The 24,488-nt window shown below is 37.9% G+C and overlaps 1 protein-coding gene across 3 annotated transcripts in view; it reads right to left on the reverse strand.

Moving 5' to 3' along the window:
* Positions 1–24,488, reverse strand: part of furina (furin (paired basic amino acid cleaving enzyme) a) — a 101,272-nt gene that overhangs the window by 40,971 nt on the left and 35,813 nt on the right. For 2 of the 3 annotated variants that reach the window (XM_072552856.1, XM_072552854.1), the window contains exon 2: positions 3,332–3,430. In XM_072552856.1, coding sequence (XP_072408957.1) covers positions 3,332–3,430 — 99 coding nt within the window. Of the gene's footprint in view, positions 1–3,331; positions 3,431–20,625; positions 20,764–24,488 lie in introns of those variants that run through there. The other variant, XM_072552855.1, reaches the window with a different exon arrangement.

Genomic DNA, 24,488 nt, shown 5'->3' on the forward strand with positions numbered 1-24,488 from the left:
TGGGGTAAGGAGGATGAGAAACAAAATATGGAGATGGAGTTGGGTGTGTGGAGAAGGCAATAGGTGGATGCAGGAGGGACGTAATTGTGATAGGTCAGTGGGGAGGGTGCAGCAGATCGGTGAGAGGAAGATGGACAGGTAGGACAGGTGAAAAGAGGGGGGGGGGGGGGGGGGGCAAGATTTGGAAACTAATGAGATTGATGCTGCTGGCGTGTTGTTGAAGGGTCCCAAGGTGGAAGATGAATAATTTTTCTTCCAGTTGGTGGGTGGTTTTGATTGGTTGCTGGAGGCAGCTCAGGACGTGCATGTACTTGGGTAGTGGGATGGGGGAATTGAAGTGGTCAGCCACAGGGTGGTGGGGTTGTGGGGTGAGTGTCCCCCAGAGATGTTCCATGAAACGCTTCGCGAGTTGTCATCCTGTCTCACTAATGTAGAGGAGTCCACATATCAAGAGCAACAGATGCAGTAGATGAGGTGGGTTGGTGTGCAGGAAAATCTCTGCCGATGTGAAAAGACCCTTTGGGGCTCTGGACGGAAGTGAGAGGGGAAATCAAGTGGATTGCTTTTTGCTGGATGGTGGAGAGTTTCTTGAGTGCTGTTGGAGCTGCACCCATACAGACAAATGGACAGTATTCCATCACACTTTTGACTTATGCCTTGTAGATGAAGATTTTGAGAAGTCAGGAGGAGAGTTAATCGCACAGAATTCCCAGCTTCTGGCCTGTTATTGTAGACACATCTATATGGCTGTGCCAGTTCAGTTTCTGATTAGAATGCTGATACTTGGGATTAATTGACTTTTTAATGGCACCACCATTAAAAGGCTAATGGTTAGATTCTCTTGATGGAGGTGATAATTGTCTGGTACTTGTCAGCAAAAATCTGCCTAAGCCTGAACCTTGTCCAGGTTTTACTGCATTTTAACACAGACCGCTTTAGTGTCTGTGAAGGCACCACTGATGAAGGGCATTGTGCAACCATCTACAAACATCCCCAACTTCTGATTTTATGATGTAAAGAAGGTAATTGCTGAATTAGCTGAAGACAGTTAAGCTGAGAACGTTACCTTTGAGGAATTCATGCAGCAACATGCTGGGATTGAGATTATTGGCTTCAGAAATGACACATTTTCCTTTGAGATGGATAGGATTTCAACCAGTAGGCAGTTTCTCCCAGCAATTCCAGATTTATTAGGACTCCTCAATGCCAACCTCATTCAAGTGCTGCTTTTAGGCAAGGGCAGTCACTCTCACCTCAGTCCTTTGGTCCATGTTTTAGTAAGGCTGGATTGAGATCAGGTGCTTGGTGGGCCGGGCAGAACCCAACTTAGTGTCAATGCAATTATTCCCTTGCCACTGTGTGATTCACTCAATGGCATGGTCGAAGGCCCCTTCCCATTGCTTGACTGACCATTACACAGTACACTGATGGGGAGATAATTGGTTTGATTGGATTTGTCCTGTTTACATACATAGGACAGTTGGGCAATTTTCCACATAGCCAGGGAGGTGCTGGTGTTAACATTGTACTGAAACAACTTGGCTAGGGGCATGCCTGAAGAAGGGCTCATGCCCGAAACGTCGATTCTCCTGCTCCTTGGATACTGCCTGACCTGCTGCGCTTTTCCAGCAACACATTTTTCAGCTCTGATCGCCAGCATCTGCAGATCTCACTTTCTCCTAGGGGCATGACCAATTCTGAGGTGCAGGTCTTCAGTCTTATTGCCCAAGTAAGGCAGGGCTCAAAATCTTATTCACATACTAAATTGTTGCGAACCTTCAAAAGAACTATTGTATTGTCCATAAATCCTCGATAAAGCACATTTTCTAAGAAAAAGGTACTATACATGGGCTAAACTTGCAAAGTGGTTATTTCTCTCAAAAGGGATAAAATGTTTACCTACATTCAATCTGAACATCCCAGAATAATCTTTCGAAGACGGTTATGCGGTTGAGAGCATCCATCCCTCTATGTTCAACACTCCCAAGATACAACTGGTTAAATGGCTGCTTTCAATGCGAACCAAGCAGAGTACTAGAATTTACAACTCTGCTCAAGCAGTTCTATACCCAAGGTTGGAAAACCTGCACTGCCAGCCTGCATTTCAAATTAAATTGTACATTAAATAGACTGATGTCAGAATATAGTGTGTTAAGCCTGCAGATATTGGATACAAGTCCACAAGCTTTGATTAGAAACTTAAATGCACAAGCAGAATTCAGATTCAGTGTTCACAATTAGTCCAGTACTGTTAAAAAGAGAACAGAAGTTGGAAGAAATACACTTTGAAAACTACATCATCACCTTGAAAGCTCAGTGTATAACAACTGGTGCGACTAAAATAGAAGTTTCAAGATTCTCTTCTGCTTCTCAATGGAATCTGAGGAATTAGCACAGGAGTGGAATCTGAGCTTCTTGTTTGTCTACACTCCTGCACATACAATCTTGGTCCCACCCAAAAGAAACAAAGAAGCTCAGTAGGTTCAGCTCATATATTCGGTAAAAACAATGACTGCAGATGCTGGAAACCAGATTCTGGATTAGTGGTGCTGGAAGAACACAGCAGTTCAGGCAGCATCCGAGGCGCAGTAAAATCGACATTTCGGCTAAAAGCCCTTCATCAGGAGGGCTTTTGCCCGATACGTCGATTTTACTGCTCCTCGGATGCTGCGTGAACTGCTGTGTTCTTCCAGCACCACTAATCCAGCTCATATATTCCCAAGATGAATTTTGTTTTTCTCTAACTGAACTCAGACACCAAAACCATTCTGGCAATTAGAGCTAGTAAATCCAGTTCAAAGCACCAAAAAAATTAGGCTTCTGAAATGAACAATCGGACCGACTAATTCAGGGATTTTAAGTACATATGCTGAGCTTATTAATTAGTCAATTTAGGGGAAGATTATTGAAGGTCTTTTGATACTTCAGATAAATTGCATCTACTGCATTATCATTGTCGACCCATTGTCATTAATTGAAAATAAAGGCCGGTAAACTAAGATATTCTCTTTTGTCACACTGACTACTTATTTTTTAATTTGTTCTGCTATAACACAACAGTTGTGTTCCTCTGCAACCTTGTGTTATGGAAAACCACTACAAAAAAAATCGGACTCTAGAAGATCGCGAATAGAAAAATCACTACCTGTTCAGTCGAAAGTTCACATTATCCAAACAACGTTCACAATTCATCAACCGTGCTAGTCAATTCGTGCTTACGAAATGCACATTATAGCAGTACGAACTATAGTCAAAAATGGCCATTTCTACTGATTGCTGAGGTCTATTTCACTGTAGGAGAATTGCAATTCAAGACTGATCCTGAACATACCTGAGGATCCTGTCGCAGTTTATTGTGATGATGCACATGTTGACTCAATGATCGTTTCATCACGCCCATATGACGAAAATGATAATAATCATCAAAAATCTGCAGAACAGAAACACAAGGCTTATTAGTACATACAATAAATATTAAAAATATCACGTCTATTAAGTCAAACTAAAGGAACGCCCCTGAAGGAGAAAAAGCATGTTTTTGTGTAATACACAAGGCACAAGACTCCTTCAGAGTCACAAAGATCTCAGCCTTCCTCTAACTGTAGCCTTTTGAGCAACCCCAATCCTAATTACTTCATCAATGGCAGCTGTAGTATCAGCTGCCAAGGATCTAACCTCTGGAATGCCCTTCCTAAACCTCAGTCTCTCCCTCCTATTTTAAGTTGCATCTTAAAACTAACTAAATTTTTGGCCATCTGCCCCAATATCTCTGAATTTGGCTCAGTATATTTTTGCCTTATAATTCTTCTGTGAAGAAACCGGAGACATTTTATTACATTAACACTGTCCATAAATGAAACTGTGCTGATAACAATTTGATTTCAGCTGAGTTAGTCGATCTTATTCAGAACAATATGGTTCTACACATGGCTGCAGTACCATAAAGTTGAGTCTTCAAAGCAAACTTGCAATCTTACAGAATAAGAGTTTAAATTTTATAATGACATATACAAACACAAGAATAAGGAACAGACCAGTTTGCCCCTCAAGCCTACTGCACTATTCAGTAAGATCATTACTGATCTGATTGCAGCCGAAGTCCAATTTCCTGGACACCTCTGATATTCTAAGGCTCCCTTGTTAATCATTTGTCCTTACCTTAAAATTATTCAATAACCCAGGTTCCACTTCTCTCTGGGATAGAACATTCCACAGACTGTCAACGTCTGTTTTTAAAAAAAACTCTTCTCATCTCAGTCTTAGATAAGACTGCTTATTTTTACATTTTTGTTTCTGAGATTTATATTTACAGTGTGTAGTTTCCAAATGCCTAATAGTAAAATTTACCAAATTTACCAAAAACTTAACATGCAGGATTTTTTTCAGAATATAGTCAGTCATCTTAAACTTTATGACACACATACAGCAAACCTTTCCCTCACTTAGTGAAGTCCACAACTATTGCGTTGGGTACATCACTCGAGCAGCCAATTTGTTGCTGCAGTAAGGGTGGCAGGTTATTTGACTATCAAGAGATTCACAGCAACCCTCATCCAATCCTTACTTTATTCAAACCCAACTAGTATTGTTTCTCTCCACAGGTTAAAATTATAAGGATAATTATAACTACAATCCTAAATCTGCAACCCTACCAGTTAAGTGGGCAAACAATTTGACAAATGGTGCTTGATGTCAGGAAGTGCTAAGTCATGCGCTTTGGTATACAGAATCAAAAGGAAGACTTAGTTAAATGGAAAAACTTCCCAAAAATATGCAAGGATCAGAATATTTTTGTGCACAAACACAAAAAGTTAGCATGGAAGTACAGGAAACAATAAAGACAAATGGAATTTATTGATAAAAGGTTTGGAGTTTAAAAATAGGGAAAAGTCTTTTTAAAACTCTACACGGTGTTAGTCAGGTAGAACCTGGAGTAGAGTGTACCCATAGAGTTGTATCGGCTTCAGCCTATTGTAGTCAAAAATAACCACTTATGCATGTTTAAATATTTCTTAAATGTTGAGGATTTCTGCATCTATAACCTTCACTGTCATTGAGTTCCAGATTCCCAACACCCCGAAAGTTGAAAACTTTTTCCTCTCAGGTCCTCTATCGCTTCTGCCCTTTAACTTAATTTTAATCTCTGTCCTTGGTCATCAATCCTTCCGTTAAGGGGATAAGTTTCTTCCCGTCTACCCTGTCTAGTGAAGAATGGATGCGCTGACATAAAGGCAGTTCAAAATAGATTCGGTTGGCTGATTCCTGGGATGCCAGGGTTGATTTATCAAATACAGTTAAACAGATTAGGCTTATATTTGCTAGAGAGTTGAGAAGAATGACAGGTGACCTTAATGAAGCATACAGGATTCTGAAGGGGTTTGACAGGGTTCGTATTGAGATGTTTCCACGAATGGGGTTTCTCAAACTCGGAGGGAGCATGGTTACAGAACAAGAGAATGTGCATTTAAAACCAAAATGCATAGAAATTTCTTCTTTTTGCGGGTAGCAAATGTTTGGAATTCTCTATCCCAGACAGTTGTAGAAGGTGGAGCAGAGAGTATATTTAAAGAGGAGATCGCTAAGATTTGTGAAATATCAGGGAGTCAGTAGCTATGATGAACTAACACAAAAAAGGAGTTGAGGTTTGGGGCAAAATCAGCCATGACCTTACTGAATAATGGGGTAAATTTGAGGGGCCAAAGATCAGCCAAAATGACAGATTTGAAATTGAACTGGGTAAGATATACATATGGATTTCTGCCAAATTAATTAGGTTCATTAAGGAGCTGATAAACTATTTTTTCAAAATGGTGCCTTTTCCCCTCCAAGTAGAGATAAAACTAATGAGCTTGTGTAAAAACAGCTGGACATAACTGGAGGGCATAAAACAGGCATGAATCAGCTTGGATCCAACAGAGCTCCTGGATAATCAAATAGGTTTCTACCTGATCAGTTTATAAATGGCATAGTAAACCAGACAAGAAACAAATGCTGCTTTAAAAAAATATACACACATGCGCACAGACGTTCATTTTTTATACACACCAAACCATTTCAACAGATTTCCTTCGATGGTTTAGTTAGTACATATGCTGTAACAGAACCATATTAGATGGAAAGGTTTCAGGTTAAATTAAAAAAGTGTTTGAGTTAAAAGATACCTACTGGGGGAATATCAGCAATTGGCCCCTATATCTTTCAAGAATGGGAGAACAAAAGTGAATTTGAATTCAACCTTATGCTAATCACAACTCCCCATGCCTCACCCCCAAACAAAAAACATATTCTGCACTCAGAGCAGGATTCACATTTGTATGTTACCTATTTCTTAGTACAGTTACCTTGGTGTCTTGTCTCGTCCACATTCCTGCATGTTACAAGCTCTCCCAAATACGCTAGTCACCAAATACTTTTGAACTCTTTGCCATGTGTACAGCCAGTAAAATCGCTCTTGAAAAACTGCACTTTGTTGAATACGCAGTGTTAACAAAACGGAATGCAACAATAAATAAATAAAGTGCCTAAATATTTAGCAGCAGCAAAGACATTCACCAACTTGCCTGATAGTCCAGCTGAAGCATTTCCCAGTGAAGAATTGCGACTAGGGTGCAAACCCAGAAAACAACCAACATGCATTATGCTAGATCCTATCCAGTATGACTAACAGCCTCATGGAAGGCAGGCAGCATAAGGGGAAGTGTGCGTGAAAACCCAAAGACGATACTTGAGTAAGATTTACAATATGAATTGAATGAAATGATTCAATTAGTTTGTCAGAGGTTACCATTTACTATATACATGGATAGTGAGCTAAAGATTCTGGTTTTATGTGGGTGTAAGTGATTCACAATGATATCAGAAACAATGTTGTGATGGTCTGCAGCTGACTCTAATACTTAAAATATGAAGTGACTGGACAATTACTCAGTCCTTCACTGATTCAAACTATTTTTACAGCCTGACAGCACTTTACAGTTCAGTACTTGCACTGAACTGAAGTATCTAATAAACCTCAAATTGAAAAAGTTGAATAAATAAAATTGTAATATCACTTTTTCTGGGAAGATGGCCCTGGAATAGTGTTGAGAGTGTGGTTCTGAAAACACACAGCTGGTCAGGCAGCATCCGAGGCAATGGAATAGACCCCGACCACACTGGGAAGTGTCTGAGCCATACAGGGGGCTTTAATTTTTAATAAAGGTAAACTCTGCTGAAGGGCCAGTGTGGCACAATGATAGTGTCCCTACCCCTGGATTTGGAGACCCAGGTTCAAGTCTCAGCTGTTGCAAAAAGGTGTGTAATAACATTCCTAAACAGGCTGATTAAATTTTAAAAACCCTTACAACACAATATTCTTAGAATTTATGAAATTTGCAACAATTAGCTTCACAGAACTTACAAAATGACCTTGCAGCAATTCTATCTCTAGTAGCATATTTAGGGCAAAAAGGAGTTATATTCAGTTGCAAGCAAAGTATTTAATTAGCATGTATAATTAAGGGTTTAAACTTTTTAATAGATAACATGCATGTAATGGAAATTGTGGAGTGATGAGCAAGGATTCGATCTGAGCAATAATATAGAGCTGACAATGTCAGTGTTAGATCAAATATAGAGTTGTACCTGCTTTATTCTCCGTTAAAGACAGAAATCACGTCACAATTTGCACAATTGCAGGTGAAAATGTTCAGCCCTTCACCTCTCCACCCCCTCCCCCCCCCCCAACCCCCACCCTTACTATATCCAGAGTAATTCTCAATCTTCCGATTCTAGGATCTGAATATTTGTAAAACATTATAGGTTTCTTGACTCCTACTCTCTCCCTGAAAGCCCCTTCCATAAACATGGCTGTCTGACAGCAGACTGAAAAAAAGTTTCATTATTCTGAACATCCAATCCCTAATCTACTAAATTTCTTTAAAATATCCAGACATATGCTCAAATATCTATATCATCCTTTTAAGGATGAAATCCTCAAATTACTTCTGTATTTTCTCATATCTTAGACCAAACATTCAGAAGGAAAGCAGCCTCAAGGCTCTTCCCTGTCTCCCACACTTGTACATCTTCTGTTCCTCAACCGAAGTTACACAGCACTTGTGGTATAGTCAGCAGAACACAACACATTTTAAATCTAAAAGGAGAAGTAATTTTCCCACTAAATTAACAAGACTTGACAGGCCTAAATGATGTCATGCAAGTTTCAATTACATGTAAAAACATGAGATAGAATACTTTACATACATTGATTGTATACACAAGCAATACTTTGCACATATTGATCCTAAATGAGTAGGATCAAATGGCACCTGCAACCAGCAGTTATAACTTCTTGGATTTTTATTTTTATAAAAGATTCAAAGCAGTAACAATATTTTATTTTAAATAGCAACAATATACATTTAAACAGCACACAACATAATAAAAAAACTAAAGGCACTTCACAAGAGCATTTTGAAACAATTCAACACGTTCAGAGAAGCTATTATCTTTGGCAACCAAAAGCATGGGCAAAGGTAGAATTTTCAGGAGTGCCTTCAAGGAGAGAAAGGGAAAAAACAGTATTCCAGAATTTAGGGCTGCACTGTTTGAACACTCAGCAACTAAGACCAGGAAGAAAATGTTATCAGAAGACCTCATTTGTAAGACTAGCTCATTGTTCTTCCAGTGCCCTCTATATGCACAGCCTATTTCACAACAATTGTTGATTGCACTAATTTTTCCTAATTAAAAAAACTTCTAAACAAACACTTCAGTCAACTTCATTCAGTTTAGTAATCTTAGCATATGCGTTTTTTAAAAAAAAGCAGACACATGAATAGATTCAAGATCTAAAATGTGTCATTTGAAGTTATGAATAAATCCCAACATTTTGAAGCTACCTTTAAAATGCAAACAGTTGAAGTATCGAAATGCTACATTGGTCTATATCAATTTATAAAGTGAATAACTTTAGAAAAATTGAAGCATTAGCAATTTTTAAATGTCAGCAAGAGATGTTGAATGTTAGCAATAAATTTTAAAATCTGATGGCTATTTTGGCAACACATTAGGCTTCAAATTTACAATAATTATGTTGTTGATGTAAATACCTTAAAATAAAAATTTGGGTAGAAAAATTGAGTTTCTATTAAAAAATCATACTTTTAGACAAACTGTATATAATCAGCCATCTTTGGAAAGGTTTAAGATTTTCAAGCACTTGATGAACAGAGATGGATTACAAACAGGTTATTGAAGGTTTGAGGTTAACATGTTTGCTTTGGAGTGAAATAACTCTTGGGACCCACCACTGCCCATTTGTTTTGCATTATTTAACCTTAAATCACCCATCATTACCTTTTGTGGATCTATTTGATTTAAAAATGCATATCACCTCCCAGATTTAATGTTTTCATCCCCAACTCACAGGTTTAATGCCCAGTAGAGAGTCTAAAATTGCATTTTAGCTAAGTTAAACACCCCCCTCTCGTCTGGATAGTTCTACAGCCTTTTTAACACTTAATTCTTGATTATGGGAAAGTATGAACAGTTAACATAATTATCCATTTAAAAAACCAAGAATTCTATGTTAAGGAATAAGAATTGCAGCATCTGGAAGGTAGAACCATTGCCTCCAAGTGGAAGCTTCTCGCCAGGACTAGAATCCATAATCTAAGATTAGTGTCATACAAAGTAAGACTGCATTGGCATAGACACCATTATTCAAATTAAACTTCAATTGCCCACCTTGAAGCTTATAAAAGATATCCCCCCGCAGTATTTTTCCAAAATTAATTCAACAAATATCTGCAAATACACTAGCTAGTTATACAGCCAACATGGCACTTGTGAACTCTCACTGCACAAACTGGTTAGTGTTTCCCTACCTAAAAGCCATAATTATGCTTTGAAAGCGATTCTTTGAGTCAAATAGTTCGGCACTCTGGCACTCACTTAGCATGACCAGCACAGTACAAATTCAGTTTCTTTAGAAGTTACATACATATTTACCTTTTGCAAATTTATTTCAACTTTAGATGAGAAGGCATTGTAATAAACAACAGCACGCAGAGTTGGTCTGAGATACAAGCCCCAGGTTCAGAATAATTTATCAATAACAATGCTTACAGGCCTCAATTTTCTCAATCCCCATAATACCTAAATTGTGTTCATATACTGTACACTAATTTAGTAGATATGTCAGCTTGTTCATATTATTGAACCACTTATGGTACAAAGGCAGATCTGTACATGTACGTAGATTATTGGTTATACCAGGATCTAGGCCTGTGACTCCAGCTTTTGATATGGACTCTGCACAGTGCACTGCGCCAGCCTGCAGCATTGCGCTGCTGGCTGTATTTGGAACTCATTGCTCCACATTGTTGCAAAAAACCCACAAGGCAACTTTCAAACAAAAATAAAAAAAAAATCAATATGGTGAAATAAAGAGATTCCATAAACTCCAGGAGATCGTAACTTCTCAAATACATTTTCCTACCAGTTATGAAATCAATTGCAGCTGTGAATCTACGTTAATGAGCCACTGATTCAAACCACCTTCATCAATGCTCCACTAAAAAAAGCTTCAAGTTCAATATCTGGCTGGCAAATTAAACAATCTGCACATTTAGCCAAAAATATACCATGATAACGAAGGACAAAAGAGACAATCTGGACCTTAGTTAATTACATTTTTTTAATATAACTTTCAATTAAATTTGCCAGTTAGCAAGTCTGAAATCTCTCTCAAGGTTGTAATTTACAAATTAGGCCTACTATGGCACATGATGCATGTAGTGTATTGTTGTTAATAGGCAACCTGGTTTCAAAAAGGAGCTGCAAAAATAGATTTTACTTTTCAGTTCAGTGAAGGTGACCTTTTTGTAAAAAAAAGCAAGCAGCAAAACCATGTTGAGCAGTGAACCTACACAGTTTCTCCAAGTGAGCATGTGATTTAAAGATGCTCAATTACCTGGGATATTAATTGCTGAACATAAAATTGAGTTTTATCATACAGAAAGAGATTGCCAGAGGCCACTGGGCGGTTCATGTTGGATGAATAGTCATCTTAGCACTACAGCAATTATTTCATTAATGAAGTCTCCAGACTGTCAGAATTGAAAGTCTCCAGGTCAATGGAACTGAAACATCTTAAAATTCCACCCCCCACCAAACAAATGAGGGGGGACAGTCTCAAATGATGAATAACTAAATCCCTGATTGATATCTGTGCCGCTCTCCAACATGGTGAAGCCAGTAGATATCCAATGCTGACTTCTGTGGACAGGTAGTGTAATGGTGTCTGCCCATAGACTTTACTCAAATACTGGAGGATGCTGGCCAAGCCAGAGGCCTGGAGGAGCATGCAGCACACTAGCTGAGGTAACTGCAGTGACTTTCAAGTCAGAAATTAGTAAAATACTAGTAGATGTAAATGTTGATATGCCATGCTGCTCACTAAATAGGATTTACATTATTCAGACCTGGTATGGAAAAAAAAACTGTTTCTTCAACAAAAACCTTGTTTAATGAATCTTGCCAATTGACACTGTATTGTCGATGTCATTTAGAGGCTAGAAAATCCAATGTCGTGCTCCTCTTCAAGTAGGACCATGGTATCTTTAACATTCTTATGGTGCTGGCAGATGTGATTTCTAATAAATATTTAACATGTGATAAAGCAGAACTCTGTGTTGCCCTGAAACATGAATCTCAAGTGGGGCTTGACCTCTGATTCATGAGCGCCACCACCAACTGAGCAAGCACAACACTACAAATGAAAGCAAGACAATTGTGGGAGGAAATTTTAAAAGATCCTTGAAAATAATGAGCTAGAAAAGAGCACACTGAACTAAATCTTCATTTCTAAACAGTCAGTATAGAAAGCAGCTATGTGAGAGAGAAAATTCAGTGTACAGAATAAAAAGGGAAAATAGATAGACTTGAGAATATAGAATGAACCCATGTCTTTTTCACTCAAAGACTGATACCTTGTCAGAGGTTTATCTAACTTGTTTATAATTCATACAATGCATTTATTTCAGATTAGATGGTCTTGTATTTGAAGTGTAGCCAACTGTTGCTTTAGAAGATTAAAAGCTCAAGAAATTTCTAAAAGATGTGATATTTTGTGTGACTACTGATTAGTTTCCTTGGAAAAAAAACTGTACAATCATAAGAACACATACCTAGGGCGTCACAGGGGAAGATATTACTCTTACAATGCAGCATCTCTCAGGCAGGCAGTTAAAGGTTTGGATTAACATTTTATTGTAAATGGAAAGCATTTGTGAATTAAATGCAAGGAAGACTACGTAGCGTTGAGAAATGAACAATACTTTGGAATCCAGTTCGTAGATCCACCAACGACCAGATCAGGTGGGGTAGTTAGATGTGAGCCAAAGCTCTTAATTCTGTCCAGATAGCACTCACCTTCTATTGGAGCACAGAATTGCCTATGGCACCAGTTCTTTTCCACACTTGCTATTACACGACCTCTGACAGAATCTGTTAAATTATTGCTAGTTTTGTTTTATTGAGCCCTTCCCCTTCTGAAATTGAATTGAAAGTTAAGATTGAATTTCAAATTGATCAGCTATCTTCCTATTCCAAACTACAAGTGGTTACTTCACTTGATATGCTTTCCTCGCTATTAAGCTTTTTCAAGAGTTAAGATCTACAGCTATAGCCAGAGCCAAATTAATGTGTTCAATGTCAGAAGTCAAATGTTTTTTTTAATTAGTTATAAACAAATTTTGCAAATTCTTTTCCACTATTCCAAATGCATAAGATACTGTAATTGTGATCTTCGCTTATCTACACTTTCAGTTGCTCTGTTTATTCAGGAAATATTTTATAAAGCACTCACAAAGAATGAACAGAAATTTAAAAGATTGCAACTGGACTGTTAATGTGAAGGAAAAAAATCAAGTTATATAGTAAGTTCACAATTCACTAACCACCTGAGCATAATAGACCTTTAATTGCCAAGTTGCTCCAACACAAAATTAAACAAACTTGAAAGGGTTCAAAAAAGATTTACAAGGATGTTGCCAGGTTTGGAGGATTTGAGCTGTGGGGAGACGCTGAATATGCTGGGGCTGTTTTCCCTGGAGTGTCAGAGGCTGAGGGGTGACTTTATAGAAGTTATAAAATTGAGAGGGGCATGGATAGGATAATTAGACAAGGTGGGTTGTGGTCCAGAACTAGAGGGCATAGGTTTAGAGTGAGGGGGGAAATATTTAAAAAGGAACATAAGGGGCAATTTTTTCATGCATGTATGGAATGAGCTGCTAGAGGAAGTGGTTTAAAACGCATCTGGATGCATATAATAATAAGAACAGGTGCGAGGGATATGGGCCAAGTGCTGGCAAATGGGACTAGATTAATTTAGGATATCTGGTCAGCACGAATGAGTTGGTCCAAAGGATCTGTTTTCATGCTATACATCTCTACGACCAATTCTCTCTCCTTCAGCATACAATTCTTTGGTCAGACCTCAAATCCTTCCGTCTATTCAATCTTTCATAGCTTCTGAGACTTTTAACATTCAGGATTGTCATCTAACCAGATTATCTCCACCTCTCCTTTGTTAGTTTTTTTGAAAGTATTGTTCTGTTATGGGCCTCAGGAATCATCTAAGTTTAGCACAGGAAGTACTGGTCTTAAAAATGTAAGTTGGGAAATCAAATGCAGAGTGGCTGACACAATTAGAATTTTGCAATTGGACGCCAAGTCTATTTCATTGCACAAGCCTTCTACACCCACAACCCATGTTTTAGCCCACTGTTCAGGTCTGAACAACTTTGGTCTTCCTTCTCAATTATTATATTTGCTTTTCTGATGTCAGAAATCAGAACTCTCATTTCTGTAAACGTGCATCAAACTGAAGGATTAATTCCTTGGAGTGAAAATCTTTTTGTTCAAATTTTGCACATATTTAACAGACTGCTGATTCTTATTTCCTCAATATTTTCATTTTTTTACCCTAGCGTCATTTGCACAGAATTCCTTCTTGAAACGGAAACAAACTCATGAAACTTGGAAGCTTGCCTCTCAGTTCACTGCTAAGAAGGTCCAAAGTCGAAATTCTGGTCTCAGTTTCCTGATCCCATGTTGGATGATGCATGGTGTTGCCACTATCGCTGGGAGTAAATTAGCCAGAGTTCCTGCTTATAATCACTGTCCAGTGACCACAGACAAAAGTGTACATGTTGACATTCAAGTAACAGCTATCGTTTTTATTCATCCTGCACCTTTTAACAAAGAAAAATCCCAAGGCTTCTCATAGGTGCATTATAAAGTTTGACAGCAAGTCATATATGGAGATACGAGATCAGATGACCAAAAGCATTGTCAAAGTGTTAAATTTTTCAGGAACATCTTAAATATGAGATAACAACAACTGGAAGTGGAGAGGTGTAGAAGTGGAATTCCAGAATTTGAAGTTCTAGGCACCCTAAGGTACAGCCATGAATTGTGGTTAAATTATTTGGAATGCACAAGTGGCCAGAATAAGTCTGCACCGATATCATAAGGTCAACTACAGTTTACCCTTTCCAGCCTCTTCTGGGATATACAGCCTAAAGTGCTAAACATTCACTGACAAGCGAAATAAGGAGAACTTCACCATTCTGTATGTGAGACTTGAACCCTATTTTGGTGCAATGAAGTTGAAAAAAATAGGCAAACAATGCAGAAGACAAGTTTTAGCAGAAATGCTATTCAAAGATCAAAGGAATGGCGTTTACATTAAGAGCATACTGCATGAAGTAACAGGAACGGGAGGAGGAAAAGAAGAAAACAGGAGAAAGAATGAGATATCAGGATATACTATTAATTTTCAGTGTTTACCAATTTACTTTAACAAGCCTCAACCAAGCCATGAATAACTTTGGCATCATGACATGTATTCAAAACAAGACATGAGAAATTCATCCAGAGATACGTGTGGGCTGGTGCTCCCCCAATAACACTGCATGGGACATAAAGCTATGAATTTTCTATATTCTTGAATAATTGGAAGACTGGGGGGTGAGGATGTAGGGCTGCTATGCTTTATACAGAACAGCAGTGATGCCAGCTCTGCCATGTTAAGTTCTCAGCTTTGTACTTCTTAATCATTCTGTTCATGATAATGATTAATTTTCTCAGATTTTCTTTATATATGAAAATGCAGCACTAACTACATTTTCAGACATGTCTGTGCACATTAGAAATGGTGTGACTGAGTTCCACTAACTTTTGGACAATTTGAAATGAGTTATTGCATATGTGGACCTAAACTGATGCAATGAAAACATACAATGTAATGGACTTTTACCAATACCTATACAACATCACTAAGCTGCAAGTACACAATCCTTATCCGAAATTCTGAAAACCGAAAAGCTCCAAAAGTTTGTTGTGGAGTATGGAGCATCATTTTTGTGTGCAAGCAGGTGACCCAACGCCACAGCCACTTGAAACACGCCACTCAGGTGTGATGTGGCGGCGTGGCCCAGTACTGGCAGGCGTCAACTGTGTCTCAACACTCGTACTGTTCACACGTGGGGCTGCTGTTAGGTTTTCTTTCATTTCGCTGTGAAAATGTCAGTTATTCCAAAATCTGAAAATTTCCAAATTCTGAAAAACAACTGACCCCAAGGATTTCAGGTAAGGAATTGTGTACCTGTACTTGCATTTCCCTGAACTTAGGCTGCAGTACATAGTTCATGGTTACATCAAGTCCAATTCAGCATTAAATTGACACAAATTGCAAGACCTTGCTTCAGTCCATTTTTGTCACTGAACAAGACATCATTACCTGCATGCATCATAGTTTTGCATAATAGCAGTGCTAATAGTTTATTTTACCGATCAATTTTAATTAGCTGCATCTGCATGACAAAAAGAAAAATAACCTACAAACTGAAGATTGTTAAATGAAAAATCTTTTGGCCTTTCAGACTACAGTAGCGCCTTGAAATACGAACGACCCCGTTCACAAACAAATCGGTTTATAAACAGGATTGTACGTAAAATTTTGCTTCAACGTACATACAAAATTCAAGGTACAAATGCAAAAAACCCATGTGCGACCACGTGGTTTCATTGTTCTGCTTTGCTACGTGCTTGTTGAACGCAAAAGCTCTCAGGCCCTGCGTGATCTCATTAAGTTAGTCTTTGGCGTGTGCACTGTGAACAGCGTTTGTTGCTACATTCAAGCATTCTTACGCTATCCGAACAATGGAAAAATTGATTCAGTTCGCGAACTTTTCGGTTTGCGAACCAGGTCCCAGAACGGATTGAGTTCATACGTCGAGGCGCTACCGTATAACCAAAACTTCTGTAATCACCTTGAACTACCTTTCTTAATGTCATTCTCCATCACTTGTGAACACCAAGAATTCCTTAGAAGCTTCACCCCACCCTTGAGGGTATAACCTGCAAACTAATAAAATCCAACTGTGCTTCACCTAGCCATTACTCATTGGACAGGCCTATGGATGAGAATGGCGTAGCATAGGTTAGATGGTCTTCAGATTGGTTTTACAGGGCAGCGCAACATAAAGGGCCCAAGGGCCTGTACTGCGCTGTAATGTTCTATGTTCTATTGTGTACTTTTACCTGACCCTTGTTGACATCATTTTTTCAACTGAAAAAACATTTTCACCCAAAAACAATACCCATGAATACTTAATGTATAGTACAATCCTCAAAACCTTACATCACTTTAAATTGTTTGGTAACATGGATTACAGATGATGATAGACATCATGCCTCTGTCAAACTGTACCACAAATACACTAAAATTGGCTATCACTTAAAATGAAAAAAATTGCTTAGTTGAAGACTAGGATCAATTCTGGATAAACGTGCATACTTTTGTTTTCGCATGCCACAAAGCTGAACAAGTTACCATCCATACCCATTGCTTTAAAACAAGCTTCAAAAAAGTCATTAACCTTATTCATTTGTGGTTAATGGAAAGAAAAATGTTTAATAACAGATTGTTCACTTCCTGTACTGTCAATGGCCACACTGCACATATAAATGTAATTTCGGATTACAACTATACATAAACTTAAATTTGGTCAAACAACTTTCTTGAGTGACCTGCCCCTCCTCTCAGAATTCACTTACCCCAAGCCCTTCGCCGAACTCAGTCTGCACAACTGCACACACCACTTACCTACACTTAACTGGTCATGCCTTGGCAATAGATATCCATCTTGTGATTTCAATGTTACAGCGTGATAGTGCTTTTGCATGGACATCAAGACAAAACCAATCTTTTCAACTAATCTCCAGACTGTGGGCAAAGATCAGATAATGTGAGTGGGGGGAACAAATGCATTTAAATGATGGTAACCCAACTTCACACATCTGCTGATCATTTAGAAAATAAAGTTACCGATATAGGTGCTTGCCCGAAAAAAAAACAAATGTCTAAAGTGCTGCAAGGTATAGCAACGTCTAGAAGAACAAACGATTCTGGTTTTAAGTTTACTGGTCTCTATGATAACACCGACCTAATGTTTTAGGTATTTTTTATAGCCCCTTCACAAATCTAATGTGCATTTTAGGGACATTCAAGCTTTCACTTCGATAGCTAGCATTTTCAGGGCTTTTATTTATTAGACCAACACTGCATTTATTTAGTCTCTTTAACACAGCAAACCAAATTCCCAAATCCAATGTTTCTTTCTGAACATAGTACTGTTAGTGGTGTCTTCAGTTTGAGTGAATTCAACTTCCTTAGATTCAGCCAGTTTCTCCCATTGCCTATGCGGACAGTGAAAATAAACTAACAGAAGCAGAGAAAATGTAAGTAATTGTCATGCAAACTTAAGATATCTAAGGCAGCACAACTCAACTACACGATTGCATTATGTTCTGAAAATTACAAAACATCTCAATATGTCTCAAGTTTTAACGAACCATCAGCACAGTTACAGATAATACTTTTCAAAAAGGGAACTATGCAAGTGTTGACCCCTGACAAAATAGATACTTTAATCTATACTGTTTCAAAGCTAACTGTTAAAACTAAGCTCATTATCCCAGTGAAAACACATTCTTGCTAACTGAATTTCAGCCATAAAAACTAGTTTAGTCTTTGTCTTAATCTGAAATATTACTGTTTTGCAGAGAACAAGAACTGAGGAATAAATTGCATCAAAATAAATTAGATTATGGGAAGGTGATGAGATAACTCCACATATGTAAAACTAGAAGATAAGCCAGGCTTCTGAGTACATGTGGACAGCGCATGATGTTTAACTGCACATTTGTTCCCTTTAAGAGATTCTGATCTGTGAACTTCGATTTGATTCAGACTGTAGTTTTCTCATTCCCCACCCTCTTTAAAATCAGTGCTTGAGTGTCTTTTTAAAAGTGTTGGCTTGTAGTTTTCTGGAGCCAAAGTTTTAAAAAAACTAACCATTTTCCATTTGTACATTCAAGTTTCAGGTCAAAGCCATGTTAAAAAGAAAACAAACAGCACAAGCACACATTCTGCAAAGCACTGCAAAGTTCATGTTTACTGTCTCAGTCACCCTGAGCAGGCTGGTGTTGACATATCTTCATAGTTAACATGCAGGCATGTGGTCATACTGGTTGCACAACATGCCCTTCAAAAACTAACAGCAAAAACATTGTACAGTTCAAATAGAGATTAGCTCTGGCATCTGAAGCTGCATTTCAATAAATCCTTTTCATCCTGAGCAATTTAGCGCTGTGTTTTTAGGTTAAGAGGCAATAAATGACACCTGCTTTATGAGCCCAGGTAATAAAATTCTAAACTTCACCCAAACAATACAACATGGTATTGTTACTTTTCCCCATATTTGATATTTATCATTTGAATCATTAGGCTACAACAGTGGCAACTATTGGCATTACACAATTTATTTCCTAAACAAAGACATTCTGTACATTTTGAATGTGAACTGAAACGGGAAAGGGAATGATTTTAAAACCAAGGATTGTGCAAGGGATTTGCTCTAAGTTTTAAAAAGAGCAAATTGCTGAAACTTACTGGAAGTAGCGCTTACCCTGCTTGGTTCAAAAAAATGGGGAATGTTGATTGCAGAGGGGCTGTGTACTAAGTGAGATTTGGCTAGCAACAAGCAGCTGGTTAGTTTTTGAAATTGTGACCAACTGCGGATGGTTGCCAACAACCATGTGGAGCTCTGGGTAGCTAAACAGCTTGCGAACATGAATATTACCAAAAACCTTTGGACCCCCCGAAGAGGTGGTGGTGGATCTCTCAGCAATAGAAAATACTTCATGCTTGAAGAAAGCTAGTTTACGTTACCTCACTAATTGCTTTTAAACAGTAAATCAGATACTTTATAATTTGTAAACCAATTGTTCTTTGTTTCCTGCAAGTAAGTAATAAGTACCTGGAGAAAAGAGACCAAAGAACAGCAAGTCCTGGGCAGCAAAAGGATCATCTCAATGAACCATGTGGACAGGGGCCATTGAAATGCCTTCCCAGTTTTCCCTCCATACAAAACACCAACACGTGTTTCAATATCTGTGTAGGAGGAGCTTTACAAAGGGGTTTGTGCTTTACCTAGTAACCAGCAGTTCATAGTTGCTTACCTGTATCGAGAATCCATTTATTTGCAATAAATAGTAATTCCTGTTAAGTACAGAAACCTGCTGTTCACCTGGGTCTATAAAGATAAATTGAGGAATTTGTGTACTTTGAGAAAATCCTTACTTTTTGTAACAAAGCTCGAACAGAAGGGTTTGAACTTGAGCATGCCACCCTTCGGCACCATCTTCGCCAGATGGAAGGGTGGAAACAGTCCTCAATTCTAAGATCATAGCCCAGACAGTAATGTAACATGTTCTATTTTCTCCTACTTTACCAGTTACATTTTTGTTTTCCCATTTCTTAGTTCTCATAATATTCAATAGTTCTGTGCAGTACAATTGGTTCTCTGGCTTAGGTTGCTCTAGCCCTTAATAGCCATCTAATTGAACCGGGTTTGTTTCAAATTTCACTTCTTTGGTGGAAGTACTTTTCTAGGCATCCATGCCTATGCACAGGAAAGAAAGAAAAATGGAATGGCCGATAAGATCGCATCTTATTTGAAACTGACCATATGCCCAACACAAGACACTCAAACAACTGCTCTACTCAGTTCCACAATGGTAAGCAATCACCAGGAAGGCAGAGGAAATGCTACAAGGACACCCTGAAGCAAATGCCACATCCCTACCAACACATGGGACTGCTTCCCCTAGAATGCACAAATCAAAGAAGCATCAAAGGCACAACCAGTTTGAACATCACCAAGTGAAGCACACAGAGGCCAGGAGCAATTAGCACAAAGAGCACCCAGAATCTAGAGCTTCCCACCTAACCATCTCCTCAAAACACCATCTGCCACACCTCTGGCAAAGTGTGAAGCTCAACCTGAACAGGTTGATTAAAAAGGTGTAAAAATCTCCTGAACTTATGTTCTGCAGACATGAGCTCAAATCTGACCATTATAGATGGTGAAATTTGAATTCAATAGTTTAAAAAAAAACTAGACCTAAGATTCTAGCCTAATGGCAATTTAGCCACTTAACTGTAGTTTTAAAAAACAACATTCTGGTTCACTATATGTCCTGTAGGGAAAAAGAATCATCCATCCTAACCATTCTGGCCTACATGTGACTCCAGACTCAGTGATGTGGTTGACTTTTAACCACCCTCTGGCTAATTAGGGATGGCAATAAATGGTAGGTTCAGCCAGTCACATGCACATCCCATGAACGAACAGACAATGATGCGAATACTTGGTAGGTCTGCCAGCATCTGTGAAAACAGAAGCAGAGTTAAGCTTTCGGGTAAAGGACAGTTCTGAAGATCAGAAACATTAACCATTTTGCTAAAAGTAACAAACAATATTCAGCATACAAATTACACCGAACGTTAAGCTATAAAAATGAATAGCTTCTTTAGTACCATTTTAGACAATGTAAAATTTTTTAAAACTGATAATTTAGATACATGGCACACATTTCATATAGCAAGTTGTTGAAAGAATTTAAGAAAATTAGGTAAATCACAATTAGAGTTTAAAATGCTGAAGATTTAGGAGAAAACGGTACACAGTCATAAGGCATCTAAACTCAGGAAAAATTATTTTTAAAAACTACAGATAATAAATACATTTTGGTTTCAAATTTGTTCTTCTTGTCTAAAAAGTGCTTCTCTACAGGATGGTGACTTAAAGAAGCTAACTAATGCACATTCAAGACACCATGCACCTAAGCAACCAAATGGGCATCAGCAGCCACTTTGCATTTATACTGCATGTGCCACATCATAATGTCCCAAAGCAGGTTACAGAATGTAGAGCCCAAAGTACTGAGAAGTTACAAGAGTTGCCTCCTTTGACTGTGTTGTTGGTAAGTAGCCCCTTCTTGGAGAACATAATGGAGAAGGAGGGGAAAGATTGGACTCAATTAAAAATAGATGCAACATTTTTGCTGACTAAAAGCTCATCCAAAATAGAATGCACTCTTCCAGCAAAAACTTGCAGTTAAAAACACTTGCTATTTTGAGGATTGTGTACACAGTTTTCATTAAAACACCTGCGTGCAAAAATATGCACAAAATGAAAAGTTAGCTTCAGAAGTAGTTTACTTTTCAAATTACACAGCAAAACCTTCTACTTGTTAATGTATCTAGCCACCCATTCTTGCACAATGGCATTAATGTAAAGCTATGTTACCAATATTTCACCCAGGAGGACTAAAAATGTCATCTGCCCTATCCTGATAATACATTATACCAAAAAATATTATACATACCACATAACACTGTCAATAACAGGCTTGAGATACTTCTGCAGTAAAATTCAATATAATAACACTCAAAGCAATTAAGTTAAATGACAGAAACAGGAATAACTATCCACAAAATGTTTTGAATTACGTGAAAATCTTGATCACTTGAAAAAAATGTTTCAAGAGCCTTTTCGATACATAAATAATTAATTCTACACTACACATAGAACTTGTTGAAACTAAGTAAATGAAACATTAAATCTATACCTAACCATTCCTCCTGCGATGGTTCCTTACTTGCTAGGGTACAGTTCCACAGCAGATTCGCTCACTCAACTGGCCCAAAAGTGTAGTCAGACAACTGTAAACTATTGAAACAGTGATTTGCCCACATTCACAATTACTCAACATCAAACAGCAGGACCAGAATGATCTTAACCTCCCTATACAAAGGGATTAGGGATCAATTGCAGCATTCCAACTTCATAATGTAGAAGTGATGCAGTTTTGTTTTTATAAAAGGTATTTCACCTGTGGTTCTGATCAAAGACTACTTGCAATGAGTTATTGTGGCAACTCACTTCTACGAATGTTTAAGTCAATATCCAAAATGTGTTCTTAATGCACTCAACATGCAGATATTGGATAGCGCATAAATTAACAAAAATCAACTGTAGCAAACAGTTGTTTATCAAAATACTTCCTTTAAAAAGATCCTGCTTGGGAATGAATCCACATCAATTTTTTGTAAAGAAAATTTAACCTATTTTGTCTCCAAATTCAGTTAATCCTAAAGTAGCAATTTCTGAAATATTCAAGTCATTTTCTGCAATGAGAGGTTTCAAGCCTAGCATCAGATTCAGCTACAATTTCCTCAATTTCTACTAATTTACTGATGGGACTTTGATCACAAAAGAATGAGAAAGAGAGCATCCAGTGCGAAGCTTTCAGAGTTGTCTTATGCAGGATAAATCAAAAAGATTGAAATCAAACTTCTGTGAGTAACAATAAGATTACTGAAAGAATTTATTTTGCCTGCTATTTCAGGAACTTAAAATTCTGCACATCTTCAAGATGCACAAATTGATGACAACAAAGATTGTTAAGTTGCCTGAAGGCTGCTTTTTCAAATGAGTAAAGATCATTCTTCCTAAAGCTCAGAATATTTTCATTCAACTAACTCTTATGATTTTAGAAAAACACTGATCGCAGAAGCACTATCCAATATATTATCCACGTGTCTCAACAATAGGAAAAATGGCTAATTGCAGTTGTGATCGTTAATTAGAAAATGATTGCAATTTGTATGTTAGTAAATGGTTCACATGGAATGCATAGAATGAGAGTTCTGAAAAGAAATGATTTCTTCATTAGTTACTACATATTTATTACTCTCTAAAATTATGTGGCAGAGTTGAATGCACAATTATCATGGAAGTACAGCAACATTACGTAAAGACAAGGGTATATTATTGTGGTCAGCTTGCAAAGTCCAGGCCAGCAGAAGTCAATCAAATTAGTAACTAGCAGCTCTAACCAAGCAAAGAAAGCCAAGGCAAAGGTGCAAACCCATTCTGGATGGAGAGTAGGCATGTAACTAGGGTATCTTATCATGTAAATCAACATTGACAACAATCTTATAGAGTTGAGTACTGTGTGAAGCTGTTGGATAAATACTTGCACCTTGGACTAGGATGTGCTGTGTCTGAAATTCACACCAGATTTGCAAATTTCAGTAACTTGGAAAGGCTGACAGATTTTTCACTGCATGCGTTAAGGTACTACTTAACTAAATACATAAATAAATAAAACAGCAAATAAAGTATTTACCAGAGCATAGAGAGCTTTCTACCAAATTATTGTGCATGGCTAAAATGGTGCTGCCATAGTCTATTAAATCATTGCTTCATTAACCACCCCATTACATGAACATATAAGCCATATTAAATACTAGCATGGTTAGTCTGACATTTTCATGGACAATTTCAGGCCTCAATCCTGAATCACAGGGCAAGGACCTCTCGTGTCCCTTGAACTCCAATTACCATGGTAACTAACATTTGTGCACACAGGGTTATTTCTTTCTGTACAAACTGTGGATAAACATTCCAAGCCCTGAACTCTAGGAACTGAACGTTCCTGTAAGAGTAGAAAACATCCAATAGGAAACACATACAAAAAGCTGTCTTTATTTTCCCCAGTTATTAGAGACACCAATTTTGATTCACCTCAAAGTTGATTATTTTTGTTTTAAACACCCCTCAGCATTTTCCCATCTATGGCATTCACATTTACAGCATCTCAACTAACCCCCTCAAGGAAAACTCAAATACAAAAACTGCTAACATATAAATGGCAGTCTTTGGCTTGCAAATAACAGTTGCCTGCAAACCTAAGCAACTGTTTATGATAGATGAACTGTACGTCTTATCATTCTACATTTTTGCAAGTACTATCAAATGTAGTGAGGTTGGAGAATGTCCATGTATGGTTATGCTATTATGGACTTCCCCCTCTTATCTTTTGTTGAATTACATTCTTGGTGTAAATCTATGCAGAATAGCTAAAGGAAATATAGAGCAAGGGGGATTTGGACATCAATGCATCATCTGCACATCCAGGTAAAAACCAATACTTAAAACCATAGACGTTCAGACTGTGAATTCTAGCAAAGCAGCAGAGACTCCGAGCAGCTCTTACCGTCTCCAGGTGAAATAAAGCAAGGG

This window comes from Chiloscyllium punctatum, chromosome 33, assembly GCF_047496795.1.
Source record: "Chiloscyllium punctatum isolate Juve2018m chromosome 33, sChiPun1.3, whole genome shotgun sequence".
NCBI lineage: Eukaryota > Metazoa > Chordata > Chondrichthyes > Orectolobiformes > Hemiscylliidae > Chiloscyllium > Chiloscyllium punctatum.